This window comes from Pelobates fuscus, chromosome 3, assembly GCF_036172605.1.
Source record: "Pelobates fuscus isolate aPelFus1 chromosome 3, aPelFus1.pri, whole genome shotgun sequence".
Lineage (NCBI taxonomy): Eukaryota > Metazoa > Chordata > Amphibia > Anura > Pelobatidae > Pelobates > Pelobates fuscus.
Window position 1 is genome coordinate 15,625,223 of NC_086319.1, and position 15,319 is coordinate 15,640,541.

At 39.4% G+C, this 15,319-nt stretch overlaps 1 protein-coding gene across 1 annotated transcript in view; it reads right to left on the reverse strand.

The window, feature by feature from the left end:
- Nucleotides 1-12,718, reverse strand: part of WNT7B (Wnt family member 7B) — a 115,023-nt gene extending 102,305 nt beyond the window's left edge. Inside the window, exon 1 of the mRNA XM_063446748.1 lies at nt 12,605-12,718. Within this exon, the coding sequence (XP_063302818.1) occupies nt 12,605-12,699 (95 nt within the window). The 5' untranslated portion in view covers nt 12,700-12,718. The remainder of the gene's footprint in view (nt 1-12,604) is intronic.
- Nucleotides 12,719-15,319: the final 2,601 nt, after the last annotated feature.

Below are 15,319 nucleotides of genomic sequence, written 5' to 3' on the forward strand. Positions count from 1 at the left end.
ATGCAAGCGTTGGATTGAGTGAGATTGTGTGTCTTTCTATGCTGGTGCTGGGTTCAGTGAGATTGTGTGTCTTTCTATGCTAGTGTTGGGTTCAGTGAGATTGTGTCTTTCTATGCTAGTGTTGGGTTCAGTGAGATTGTGTGTCTTTCTATGTTAGTGTTGGGTTCAGTGAGATTGTGTGTCTTTCTATGCTAGTGTTGGGTTCAGTGAGAGTGTGTGTCTTTCTATGCAAGCGTTGGATTCAGTGAGATTGTGTGTCTTTCTATGCTGGTGTTGGGTTCAGTGAGATTGTGTGTCTTTCTATGCTAGTGTTGGGTTCAGTGAGATTGTGTGTCTTTCTATGCTGGTGTTGGGTTCAGTGAGATTATGCATCTTTCTATGCTAGTGTTGGGTTCAGTGAGATTGTGTGTCTTGCTGGTGTTGGGTTCAGTGAGATTGTGTGTCTTTCTATGTTAGTGTTGGGTTCAGTGAGATTGTGTGTCTTTCTATGCTAGTGTTGGGTTTAGTGAGAATGTGTGTCTTTCTATTCTAGTGTCTGTTCAGTGAGATTCTGAGTCTTTCTATGCTGGTCTTGGTTTCAGTGAGATTGTGTGTCTTTCTATGCTGGTGTTGGGTTCAGTGAGATTGTTTGTCTTTCAATGCTAGTGTTGGGTTCAGTGAGATTGTGTGTCTTTCTATGCTAGTGTTGGGTTCAGTGAGAGTGTGTGTCTTTCTATGCTAGTGTTGGATTCAGTGAGATTGTGTGTCTTTCTATGCTGGTGTTGCGTTCAGTGAGATTGCTAGTGTTGGGTTCAGTGAGATTGTGTGTCTTTCTATGCTGGTGTTGGGTTCAGTGAGATTATGCATCTTTCTATGCTAGTGTTGGGTTCAGTGAGATTGTGTGTCTTGCTGGTGTTGGGTTCAGTGAGATTGTGTGTCTTTCTATGTTAGTGTTGGGTTCAGTGAGATTGTGTGTCTTTCTATTCTAGTGTTGGGTTTAGTGAGAATGTGTGTCTTTCTATTCTAGTGTCTGTTCAGTGAGATTCTGTGTCTTTCTATGCTGGTCTTGGTTTCAGTGAGATTGTGTGTCTTTCTATGCTGGTGTTGGGTTCAGTGAGATTGTGTGTCTTTCTATGTTAGTGTTGTGTCCAGTGAGATTGTGTGTCTTTCTATGTTAGTGTTGTGTTCAGTGAGATTGTGTGTCTTTCTATGCTAGTGTTGGGTTCAGTGAGATTGTGTGTCTTTCTATGCTAGTGTTGGGTTCAGTGAGAGTGTGTGTCTTGCTGGTGTTGGGTTCAGTGAGATTGTGTGTCTTTCTATGTTAGTGTTGGGTTCAGTGAGATTGTGTGTCTTTCTATGCTGGTTCAGTGAGATTCGGTTCAGTGAGATTGTGTGTCTTTCTATGTTAGTGTTGGGTTCAGTGAGATTGTGTGTCTTTCTATGCTAGTGTTGGGTTCAGTGAGATTGTGTGTCTTGCTGGTGTTTGGTTCAGTGAGATTGTTTGTCTTTCTATGCTGGTGTTGTGTTCAGTGAGATTGTGCGTCTTTCTATGCTAGTGTTGGGTTCAGTGTGATTGTATGTCTATCTATGCTGGTGTTGGGTTCAGTGAGATTGTGTGTCTTTCCATGCTAGTGTTGGGTTCAGTGAGATTCTGTGTCTTGCTGGTGTTTGGTTCACTGAGATTGTTTGTCTTTCTATGCTGGTGTTGTGTTCAGTGAGATTGTGCGTCTTTCTATGCTAGTGTTGGGTTCAGTGTGATTGTATGTCTATCTATGCTGGTGTTGGGTTCAGTGAGATTGTGTGTCTTTCTATGCTAGTGTTGGGTTCAGTGTGATTGTATGTCTATCTATGCTGGTGTTGGGTTCAGTGAGATTGTGTGTCTTTCTATGCTGGTGTTGGGTTCAGTGAGATTGTGTGTCTTGCTGGTGTTTGGTTCAGTGAGATTGTTTGTCTATCTATGCTGCTGTTGGGTTCAGTGAGATTGTGTGTCTTTCTATGCTAGTGTTTGGTTCAGTGAGATTGTGTGTCTTGCTGGTGTTTGGTTCAGTGAGATTGTTTGTCTTTCTATGCTGGTGTTGTGTTCAGTGAGATTGTGCGTCTTTCTATGCTAGTGTTGGGTTCAGTGTGAATGTATGTCTATCTATGCTGGTGTTGGGTTCAGTGAGATTGTGTGTCTTTCCATGCTAGTGTTGGGTTCAGTGAGATTGTGTGTCTTGCTGGTGTTTGGTTCAGTGAGATTGTTTGTCTTTCTATGCTGGTGTTGTGTTCAGTGAGATTGTGTGTCTTTCTATGCTAGTGTTGGGTTCAGTGTGATTGTATGTCTATCTATGCTGGTGTTGGGTTCAGTGAGATTGTGTGTCTTTCAATGCTAGTGTTGGGTTCAGTGAGATTGTGTGTCTTTCTATCAGGGACGTATTAGCCGCGAGGCAAACAAGGCATTTGCCTTGGGCGGCATTTTCCAGGGGGCGGCAAAAAAAGCCGCCCCCAAATGCCCAAGGCAAATGTCTTGTTAGCCTTGCGGCTAACAGACATGCCGGCGGGCTGCTGGGCGATCGGGCGGCACTGCCTGGCGGCTGGCGGCCGGCCGGCGAGGGAGCACTTCCCCTGAGCTGTCTGCTCAGCTCCCTCGCGCGCCGCAGAGTGAGGCTGGGAGGCTGAGCCGGAATATTAGTGTGTGTCTGTTAGTGAGTGTGTTTGTCTGTTACTGAGTGTGAGTGTGTCTGTTAGTGCGTGTGTGTTTCTGTTAGCGAGTGTGTATTTCTGTTAGCTAGTGTATGCGCATCTGTCAGTGAATGTGTGTGTATTTAGAATGCGGGGCGGGGGGAAAGGTTGGGTGGGGGTGGCGCGGGGGGAGGGGGGCGCCTGACTTTTGTCCTGCCTAGGGCAGCACAAAACCAGGATACACAACTGCTTTCTATGCTAGTGTTGGGTTCAGTGTGATTGTATGTCTATCTATGCTGGTGTTGGGTTCAGTGAGATTGTGTGTCTTTCTATGCTGGTGTTGGGTTCAGTGAGATTGTGTGTCTTGCTGGTGTTTGGTTCAGTGAGATTGTGTGTCTTTCTATGCTAGTGTTGGGTTCAGTGAGAGTGTGTGTCTTTCTATGCTAGTGTTGGGTTCAGTGAGATTGTGTGTCTTTCTATGCTAGTGTTGGGTTCAGTGTGATTGTATGTCTATCTATGCTGGTGTTGGGTTCAGTGAGATTGTGTGTCTTTCTATGCTAGTGTTGGGTTCAGTGAGATTGTGTGTCTTTCTATGCTGGTGTTGGGTTCAGTGAGATTGTGTGTCTTTCTATGCTAGTGTTGGGTTCAGTGAGATTGTGTGTCTTTCTATGCTAGTGTTGGTTTCGAGAGATTGTGTGTCTTTCTATGCTGGTGTTGCGTTCAGTGAGATTGTGTGTCTTTCTATGCTAGTGTTGGTTTCAGAGAGATTGTGTGTCTTTCTATGCTGGTGTTGGATTAAGTTTTTGGAATAAAAGTGGTAACACCAGATAAATTGGCCCGTACAGAATAAAAATAGGGGTCTTCATTGCACAGTATTGCAGAATATGTTGACACTGTATAAATAATAATAATACGTCTACACTAAGCCTTACAAGGGAACAATGGGGTATAAAATGACATAATGACAGTTTTTCACTGCCCTGGAAATCAATCCTTTTAAAGAGGATACAGATGGCTTAACAAGGGCTTTAACTAGACTACATATGAATGAGGTGGTTTCAGAAGTAGGTGGAGCCAGATGTTGAGTAGGCGGAGCTCCATACATTACCACCCCAGAGGAACAGTTATAGAATGCAGGCCATGCAAGATTCTAAGTATTCAATAATTAAAGAGTAGTAATAAAACGTGTTACAGATGGTGGCTTAACATTGCAAAGCAAGTTCTCTAACAGAATGATTGTAAATGAGAATTTAATTCCACTTGAGAGTAAAGCCAAGCATGTTTTCTAATAAACTGACCTCATCAGAGGCCAGCATCTCCACGTCTCCCCAAATCTAACACAGGGTTAAAAAATAAGTACAAAAACCTAGACATGTTTTGCTGCTGAATAGCTTAGCATTCTACGGCAGAAAAAATTGTTAAATCTCTTGTGCAAAATATGAAACAATGCAAAGAATGACAAATATTATGGCACGGGAAACACCTTCGGAGGGATGGGTAACATTACTTCATACTTTCTGTTCTTACATTAGGTAATTCTATAAATGGTATGTGTGGGGCATTAACCCAGTCAGTGCCACAGGAAGTCCTGCTAACTGCATGTGAGTAAAAACATGGCGAGAGCAGAATCGAAATGGTCACCAAATGGTGACTTTGTTCCAGATAAAAAGCAATTCATGGTTTGTGAATAACATAGACAGGATTATTGGTTAAAGTGTGCTCAAAGTGAATCCAAATTGGATTTCAAAATTTTGGCCAAACTCGCAAAACACTTCACTTACTTTATTTTGGATTTTGCAAACGCACTTTGAATTCCAGTCATTGGAGATTAGTGAATAAGTCTGTGAATGGATTTGTAAAACTGTGTAAAAATAAACATAATTTAACGGCCAAAATTACGAAACAGTGAACTGCAGTGAATTGATAACAAAACAAAAACATAATTCTCAAAAACAACTCATTTTCCAAATTCCCTGTGCTGGACTCCGTTTTGTAACATGTTCAATAATTCTCTCTAGAGTAAATAAACTCACAGAAACAGGTTTTTAGGAAGATGGATTTTGGACGGTGTAGATGTAATATATGGGATTAATATAAAGATCAGCCCAATGTAATATATGGGATTAATATAAAGACCAGCCCAATGTAATATATAGGATTAATATAAAGACCAGCCCAATGTAATATATGGGATTAATATAAAGACCAGCCCAATGTAATATATAGGATTAATATAAAGACCAGCCCAATGTAATATATGGGATTAATATAAAGACCAGCCCAATGTAATATATAGGATTAATATAAAGATCAGCCCAATGTAATATATGGGATTAATATAAAGATCAGCCCAATGTAATATATGGGATCAATATAAAGATCAGCCCAATGTAATATATGGGATTAATATAAAGACCAGCCCAATGTAATATATAGGATTAATATAAAGATCAGCCCAATGTAATATATGGGATCTACCATATATAAAGATCAGCCCAATGTAATATATGGGATCTACCGTATATAAAGATCAGCCCAATGTAATATATGGGATCTACCGTATATAAAGATCAGCCCAATGTAATATATGGGATCGATATAAAGATCAGCCCAATGTAATATATGGATCAATATAAAGACCAGCCCAATGTAATATATGGGATCGATATAAAGATCAGCCCAATGTAATATATGGGATTAATATAAAGACCAGCCCAATGTAATATATGGGATCTACCGTATATAAAGATCAGCCCAATGTAATATATGGGATCGATATAAAGATCAGCCCAATGTAATATATGGATCAATATAAAGACCAGCCCAATGTAATATATGGGATCGATATAAAGATCAGCCCAATGTAATATATGGGATTAATATAAAGACCAGCCCAATGTAATATATGGGATCGATATAAAGATCAGCCCAATGTAATATATGGGATTAATATAAAGATCAGCCCAATGTAATATATGGGATCGATATAAAGATCAGCCCAATGTAATATATGGGATTAATATAAAGATCAGCCCAATGTAATATATGGGATCAATATAAAGACCAGCCCAATGTAATATATGGGATTAATATAAAGATCAGCCCAATGTAATATATAGGATTAATATAAAGACCAGCCCAATGTAATATATGGGATTAATATAAAGATCAGCCCAATGTAATATATGGGATCTACCGTATATAAAGATCAGCCCAATGTAATATATGGGATCGATATAAAGATCAGCCCAATGTAATATATGGGATTAATATAAAGATCAGCCCAATGTAATATATGGGATTAATATAAAGATCAGCCCAATGTAATATATGGGATCGATATAAAGATCAGCCCAATGTAATTTATGGGATTAATATAAAGATCAGCCCAATGTAATATATGGGATTAATATAAAGACCAGCCCAATGTAATATATGGGATTAATATAAGATCAGCCCAATGTAATATATGGGATTAATATAAAGATCAGCCCAATGTAATATATGGGATCGATATAAAGATCAGCCCAATGTAATATATGGGATTAATATAAAGATCAGCCCAATGTAATATATGGGATTAATATAAAGATCAGCCCAATGTAATATATGGGATCGATATAAAGATCAGCCCAATGTAATATATGGGATTAATATAAAGATCAGCCCAATGTAATATATGGGATTAATATAAAGACCAGCCCAATGTAATATATGGGATTAATATAAGATCAGCCCAGTGTAATATATGGGATCTATATAAAGATCAGCCCAATGTAATATATGGGATTAATATAAAGATCAGCCCAATGTAATATATGGGATCAATATAAAGATCAGCCCAATGTAATATATGGGATTAATATAAAATCAGCCCAATGTAATATATGGGATCTATATAAAGATCAGCCCAATGTAATATATGGGATTAATATAAAGATCAGCCCAATGTAATATATGGGATTAATATAAGATCAGCCCAATGTAATATATGGGATCTATATAAAGATCAGCCCAATGTAATATATGGGATTAATATAAAGATCAGCCCAATGTAATATATGGGATTAATATAAAGATCAGCCCAATGTAATATATGGGATCTACCGTATATAAAGATCAGCCCAATGTAATATATGGGATTAATATAAGATCAGCCCAATGTAATATATGGGATTAATATAAAATCAGCCCAATGTAATATATGGGATCTATATAAAGATCAGCCCAATGCAATATATGGATCAATATAAAGACCAGCCCAATGTAATATATGGGATTAATATAAGATCAGCCCAATGTAATATATGGGATTAATATAAGATCAGCCCAATGTAATATATGGGACCAATATAACATTAAATTCTTTGTTTTTATTTTAGTAGTTATGCAAAGAGTCAATATTACATTCCACTCTACTCAAAACATTCTCTGCTTTAAACTTTAAGTGAGATCCTTCCTGGCAATGAAACCTGATTAACCACATTTCTGTAAAATCTGAATTCTGACTAATGTCTGCACATAGACTAAACAGTGACAAACTAGGGTAATACACATCAACAGGTAAAGGGGATCAATGAGAGACTTCATTACATTGGTTTCCATGGTGACTAGAGAATGCTTTGGAACTAGCAAAGTCCTTTCACCCAGAACATAAACAGACAGATGTAATGACTGATACCATGACTGCCTGGTATAGAGACTCAGGGAGAATTCTATTAATATATTGGATCAGTCTTAATGAATAATAAATTAGTAAGGAGCATCATGGGATGTGCTTCTTTTATAAATCCTTTTATATCACAGTTATTAATAAGAAGTGTAATATTGGAAATAATAAATATACATAATGTAAAGATGTTTCCAGTTATACTATTATATCAATTATTTTACTTATTACCAATAAACAAACTACATGAAGTTTTATAAGATTTCCCCAGAGAAATATTCCCTGAGTTCCATGGTCTTTGCTGAAGGGACTATGAGAGATGTAGATTTGCTAGCCCAGCCAGTGATGGTGTAGTCAGAATGTTCAGTATTTAGGGTAAATCTGTGCTGGTGGCTACTGAGAATTCTGGATTAGAGAACACGTGTTTGCAATGTTTGCAATCGTTAAACGTTTATGTACAGAGAATGGAAATATCTCTCCATTTCAGGTCTGACTTGAAACATGTGTAGTCAGTCCTCATATTAAGGAATCCTGTTAAACAATCTGTACAATTCAGTTCTGTGAATTCTTTCTGCCAAATCTCCATCCACAATCTGCACAAAGGATTTGATTTCAAGAAAAAGGCAACTTTTTGATTCCCAGTGAATGAAAGACAATTGGATGGACACACACAGATAACGAGACCCCCTGGCAGAGAGCCTTCACTTCATAGGGGCTCTGTTACAGCAGTGGGATAAGAACTATTTATATAACAACATTTACTATTTAGGCTCATCTGGATGTTTGAAGCAGTTAGTGTTCTGTAAATATTTATTGTAAGATAGTATTACTTATAAATGAAAAAACAATTCATATAAAATCCAATCATTTTGGGAATAATATTGGCAGGATTTATTTTGGTAGCAGAAGCACACACACGAATCTAAAATACCAATGGCAGTTTTACTAATAATAGGATAATAATAACACATATCTTATGACCCCCCAGCAGCGAAGGGGTTAACTTGCTGGCCATCCATTTGACTCCATTACAAAAAAAAAAAGAATTGCATTAACAGTGTATGCAGGTGGTCAGTTAGGGAACATAGATTCTGGGAGAGGTAGGAAAGATCTAGAAGAGAATTTTTTCAGGCAGCCCCCAGACAGAACACAGCCCCTCAAAATAAGTGTGTGTTAACCCTTTGAGCGCCATTGAACTAGTAAGTGAGCTGACAAACTCCTTCAGAGATTCAAAGGGTTAAAATTCTGACATCAAGCACAGGGACAATTGGTTCTTATTTTCCATTGTTTGCAAATACAATCTCCATATTTCCATTTATTTAACAGTTGAAGGAATTATGAATGTTGTGTCAGTCAGGGTGTCCCTGGCTAGTGAGTGCAATGGATCTCCCATTCTCTGTGTACAGAGCCAGTCCTGGCTATCTCCCTATAAAGCAGCAGGTATCTGGCTGGATGGCTGCTCTCATTACCCATGACCCTATCTCTCCTTACTCTCCAGTTTTGCTAATCTCAGCCTAAGGCGAGTGCTCACCTATTTCATGAAAGGGACAGAGAGAGGATTAGATCTCCTGGCTGCCCTTCTCTCCATAATCCTATTGACATGAACATGTCAGTCCTGCTTTGTCTGTCCCTGCAGTTTGGGGGTGTTGGGATATTTTTAGCTGGGAAGTTACAGACAGACAGAGCCCCTGGCTAGCAGACCAGCAGGTCATGTAGTCACACAAGTCAGCCTCAACCATTGTTTTGGGAAATCAATCCCAATGTGTAACCCAGAGACATTTAACTTTATATAGGGCTGCAGGGGACAGCAATGAGAACACTGTGTGTCCCTAGGGGGCACCAGAGAGTGACCAGTCTGCCCAGCCCTGCTGTCTGCATCTCAAATGTCCACCTGAGATTTACAATGGGACTCAGAACAAGCATAATTTAATCATAAAAATAGCCACAAGGGAGATTCGTTTCAGTCTTTATTTTTCTTGTAGTGTTTGCAACAAAACAGTAAGGACTCAGCTAGGTCTCAGGAATGTGGAATTTCAACTCAGCTCCTGCTACAAGACATATTAATGAGAACATAGAGCTCTGGGAGAGACTTGGCAGAGTCTGAGATATTAAATGATGATTGAATCACTGTGATCCTGTAACATGGAACAACTCTGTGGGTGTTTGTAAGGTGCCCCCATACATGGGGCAACACAGTGCAGCTAGGAGGGGGTTAGAGAAATGCATTGCTCAGTGCAGCTAGGAGGGGGTTAGAGAAATGCATTGCTCAGTGCAGCTAGGAGGGGGTTAGAGTAATTCAGTGCAGCTAGGAGGGGGTTAGAGAGATTCAGTGCAGCTAGGAGGGGGTTAGAGTAATGCATTGCTCAGTGCAGCTAGGAGGGAGTTACAGTAATGCATTGTTCAGTGCAGCTAGGAGAGGGTTACAGTGATGCATTGCTCGGTGCAGCTAGGAGAGGGTTACAGTAATGCATTGCTCGGTGCAGCTAGGAGAGGGTTACAGTAATGCATTGCTCAGTGCAGCTAGGAGGAGGTGAGAGTAATGCATTGCTCAGTGCAGCTAGGAGAGGGTTACAGTAATGCATTGCTCAGTGCAGCTAGGAGAGGGATACAGTAATGCATTGCTCGGTGCAGCTAGGAGAGGGTTACAGTAATGCATTGCTCAGTGCAGCTAGGAGAGGGTTGCAGTAATGCATTGCTTAGTGCAGCTAGGAGGGGGTGAGAGTAATGCATTATTCAGTGCAGCTAGGAGGGGGTTAGAGTAATGCATAATTCAGTGCAGCTAGGAGGGGGTTAGAGTAATGCATTATTCAGTGCAGCTAGGAGGGGGTTAGAGTAATGCATTATTCAGTGCAGCTAGGAGGGGGTTAGAGTAATGCATTTCTCAGTGCAGATAGGAGGGGGTTAGAGTAATGCATTGCTCAGTGCAGCTAGGAGGGGGTGAGAGTAATGCATTATTCAGTGCAGCTAGGAGAGGGTTACAGTAACGCATTGCTCAGTGCAGCTAGGAGAGGGTTACAGTAATGCATTGCTCAGTGCAGCTAGGAGAGGGTTGCAGTAATGCATTGCTCAGTGCAGCTAGGGGAGGGTTACAGTAATGCATTGCTCAGTGCAGCTAGGAGAGGGTTGCAGTAATGCATTGCTTAGTGCAGCTAGGAGGGGGTGAGAGTAATGCATTATTCAGTGCAGCTAGGAGGGGGTTAGAGTAATGCATTGCTCAGTGCAGATAGGAGGGGATGAGAGTAATGCATTATTCAGTGCAGCTAGAAGGGGGTGAGAGTAATGCATTATTCAGTGCAGCTAGGAGGGGGTTAGAGTAATGCATTGCTCAGTGCAGCTAGGAGGGGGTTAGAGTAATGCATTGCTCAGTGCAGATAGGAGGGGGTGAGAGTAATGCATTGCTCAGTGCAGCTAGGAGGGGGTTACAGTAACGCATTGCTCAGTGCAGCTAGGAGGGACAGGTTCTGCTAGTGTGTCAGGGTAAGGGGGATCAGAGGATTTAAGGTGTTTATAGGAAAATCCATTGGAAATCCAGGTACAGCTAGGGGTTTCAGGGTAAGGGGGATCCAAATCATTTAACGTGTGAGCCCTGTCATGAGACAGCCAGGTACAGCTAGGGATATCAGGGTAGGACTGGGCACTGTTAGGATTGGAGTGATGGGGATGACCGGGCACTGTTAGGATTGGAGTGATGGGGATGACTGGATACTGTTAGGATTGGAGTAATTGGGATGACTGGATACTGTTAGGATTGGAGTGATGGGGGTGACTGGGCACTGTTAGGATTGGAGTGATGGGGAGGACTGGGCACTGTTAGGATTGGAGTGATGGGGATGACCGGGCACTGTTAGGATTGGAGTGATGGGGATGACTGGGTAATGTTAGGATTGGAGTGATGGGGATGACTGGATACTGTTAGGATTGGAGTAATGGGGGTGACTGGGCACTGTTAGGATTGGAGTGATGGGGAGGACTGGGCACTGTTAGGATTGGAGTGATGGGGATGACCGGGCACTGTTAGGATTGGAGTGATGGGGAGGACTGGGCACTGTTAGGATTGGAGTGATGGGGATGACTGGGTACTGTTAGGATTGGAGTGATGGGGATGATTGGGTAATGTTAGGATTGGAGTGATGGGGATGACTGGGCACTGTTAGGATTGGAGTGATGGGGATGACCGGGCACTGTTAGGATTGGAGTGATGGGGATGACTGGGTACTGTTAGGATTGGAGTGATGGGGATGATTGGGTAATGTTAGGATTGGAGTGATGGGGATGACTGGATACTGTTAGGATTGGAGTGATGGGGATGACCGGATACTGTTAGGATTGGAGTGATGGGGATAACTGGATACTGTTAGGATTGGAGTGATGGGGAGGACTGTGCACTGTTAGGATTGGAGTGATGGGGAGAAATGGGCACAGTTAGGATTGGAGTGAGGGGGAGGACTGGATACTGTTAGGATTGGAGTGATGGGGATGACTGGGCACTGTTAAGATTGGAGTGATGGGGATGACTGGATACTGTTAGGATTGGAGTAATGGGGATGACTGGATACTGTTATGATTGGAGTGATGGGGAGGACTGTGCACTGTTAGGATTGGAGTGATGGGGAGGAATGGGCACTGTTAGGATTGGAGTGATGGGGATGACTGGGCACTGTTAGGATTGGAGTGATGGGGATGACTGGATACTGTTAGGATTGGAGTAATGGGGATGACTGGACACTGTTAGGATTGGAGTAATGGGGATGACTGGATACTGTTTGGATTGGAGTGATGGGGATGACTGGACACTGTTTGGATTGGAGTGATGGAGATGACTGGATACTGTTAGGATTGGAGTGATGGGGAGGACTGGGCACTGTTTGGATTAGAGTGATGGGGATGGGTGCAGGTAATAGATCTAAGAAGGCTTCCCATCCTTTTGGCATCCAATGAGTTAATCTTACTGAGTCCAGGAAGCTAGACTAACCAAATGTCAAATTACTGTCAGCACCTCCCTGTGATGTGTTGATAGTCTCATTCATCCCATAGCTATGCAAAGTATGGCACAAACTCTGCAGGTTCACCTTCACCCCCTTTTTAACTCCTAAATATCATCAAAGCATTGTCTGATTTAACAATGGAGGGGAGGGGGGTTCTAAGAGTGCTGGAAATTGTTCTGTAAAAAAAAAAAATCAGCATTTTCCCCACTTTTCTATTGACACAGAAAATCAGTTCAATTCCAGTGAGCACGAATAAGAGCTCTATCACTTCCTACCGAGCAGGCAGCACACACTCACAGACAGTACTCACCCTAACTTCATGTAGATGATCCCAAAACAGAGGAAAACATAGAAAATCCAACTCTGGAAGTGTCTGTGCATGGTCTGCACAAAGAGCTGATCCATAGAGGTTAAGAAAAGCTGTCAGATTCACCCCAATGCTGCCTGTTCTCCAGGGCAGTCACAAAGCTCAGCCATTCTGTGCTCCCTAAATCCATCCAGGGGGCTCTGGGGGGCACTGGGGGTCTGCAGGGGGCTCGGGGTGTCTGCGGGGGCTCGGGGTGTCTGCGGGGTGCTCGGGGTGTCTGCAGAGGGTTGCTTTGATGTGAAGGTGGATTGGAATTGGGGTTATATGTTACCCCCTCCCCAAGCAGTGCTGCAGAGGAATGAGACTCAGAGTGTGCGAAGCGTGGATTCCAATGGGCTGTTACAGGTAAAGAGCCACCTAGCTCACAGGTAGGAGGACCTGACAGTCACTCAGGGCTGTCACTCACTCTGCTCTCTCTCACTGTCAGTCTATGGATTAGAGTGTGCAGTCTGTCTCAGCTTACACTGTGTGCAGCTCTCTCAGTGAGAAATCCTTCTCCTTACTCTATGCTCAGCCTTCACTGTATATATTGTATCACTATAGACCATTCACTGTATATAATATATCACTATAGATCATCCACTGTATATAATGTATCACTATGGATAATTCACTGTATATAATATATCACTATAGACCATTCACTGTATATAATGTATCACTATAAATCATACACTGTATAAAATATATCACTATAAATCCTTCACTGTATATAATGTATCACTATAAATCATTCACTGTATATAATATATCACTATAAATCATTCACTGTATATAATGTATCACTATAAATCATTCACTGTATACAATGTATCACTATAGACCATTCACTGTATATAATGTATCACTATAAATCATTCACTGTATATAATGTATCACTATAAATCATTCACTGTATATAATATATCACTATAAATCATTCACTGTATATAATGTATCACTATAAATCATTCACTGTATACAATGTATCACTATAGACCATTCACTGTATATAATGTATCACTATAAATCATTCACTGTATACAATGTATCACTATAGACCATTCACTGTATATAATGTATCACTATAGACCATTCACTGTATATAATATATCACTATAGATCATTCACTGTATATAATATATCACTATAAATCCTTCACTGTATATAATATATCACTATAGATCATTCACTGTATATAATATATCACTATAGATCAGTCACTGTATGTAATATATCACTATAGATCATTCACTGTATATAATATATCACTATAGATCATTCACTGTATATAATGTATCACTATAAATCCTTCACTGTATATAATATATCACTATAGATCATTCACTGTATATAATGTATCACTATAAATCCTTCACTGTATATAATATATCACTATAGATCATTCACTGTATATATTGTATCACTATAAATCATTCACTGTATATAATGTATCACTATAAATCCTTCACTGTATATAATATATCACTATAGATCATTCACTGTATATATTGTATCACTATAAATCCTTCACTGTATATAATGTATCACTATAAATCCTTCACTGTATATAATATATCACTATAGATCATTCACTGTATGTAATATATCACTATAGATCATTCACTGTATATAATATATCACTATAGATCATTCACTGTATATAATGTATCACTATAGATCATTCACTATATATATATTGTATCACTATAAATCATTCACTGTATATAATGTATCACTATAGATCATTTACTGTAATGTATCACTATACCTCATTCACTATATACAATGTATCACTATAATATAAATCATTCACTGTATATATTGTATCACTATAGATCATTCACTGTATATAATGTATGACTATAGATCATTCACTGTATATAATGTATCACTATAGATCATTCACTGTATATAATATATCACTATAAATTATTCACTGTATATAATGTATCACTATAGATCATTCACTGTATATATTGTATCACTATAGACCATTCACTGTATATAATGTATCACTATAAATCATTCACTGTATATAATATATCACTATAAATCCTTCACTGTATATAATGTATCACCTTAAATCATTCACTGTATATAATGTATCACTATAGATCATTCACTGTATATATTGTATCACTATAAATCATTCACTGTATATAATGTATCACTATAGATCATTCACTGTATACAATGTATCACTATAAATAATTCACTGTATATAATGTATCACTATAAATCCTTCACTGTATATAATGTATCACGATAGATCATTCACTCTATATAATGTATCACTATAGATCCTTCACTGTATACAATGTATCACTATAAATCATTCACTGTATATAATATATCACTATAACTCATTCACTGTATATAATGTATCACTATATTATAAATCCTTCACTGTATATAATGTATCACTATAGATCCTTCACTGTATATAATATATCACTATAGATCATTCACTGTATATAATGTATCACTATAGATCCTTCGCTGTATATAATATATCACTATAGATCATTCACTGTATATAATGTATCACTATAGATCCTTCGCTGTATATAATGTATCACTATAGATCATTCATTGTAAATAATATATCACTATAGTATAAATCCTTCACTGTATATAATATATCACTATAGTATAGATCCTTCACTGTATATAATA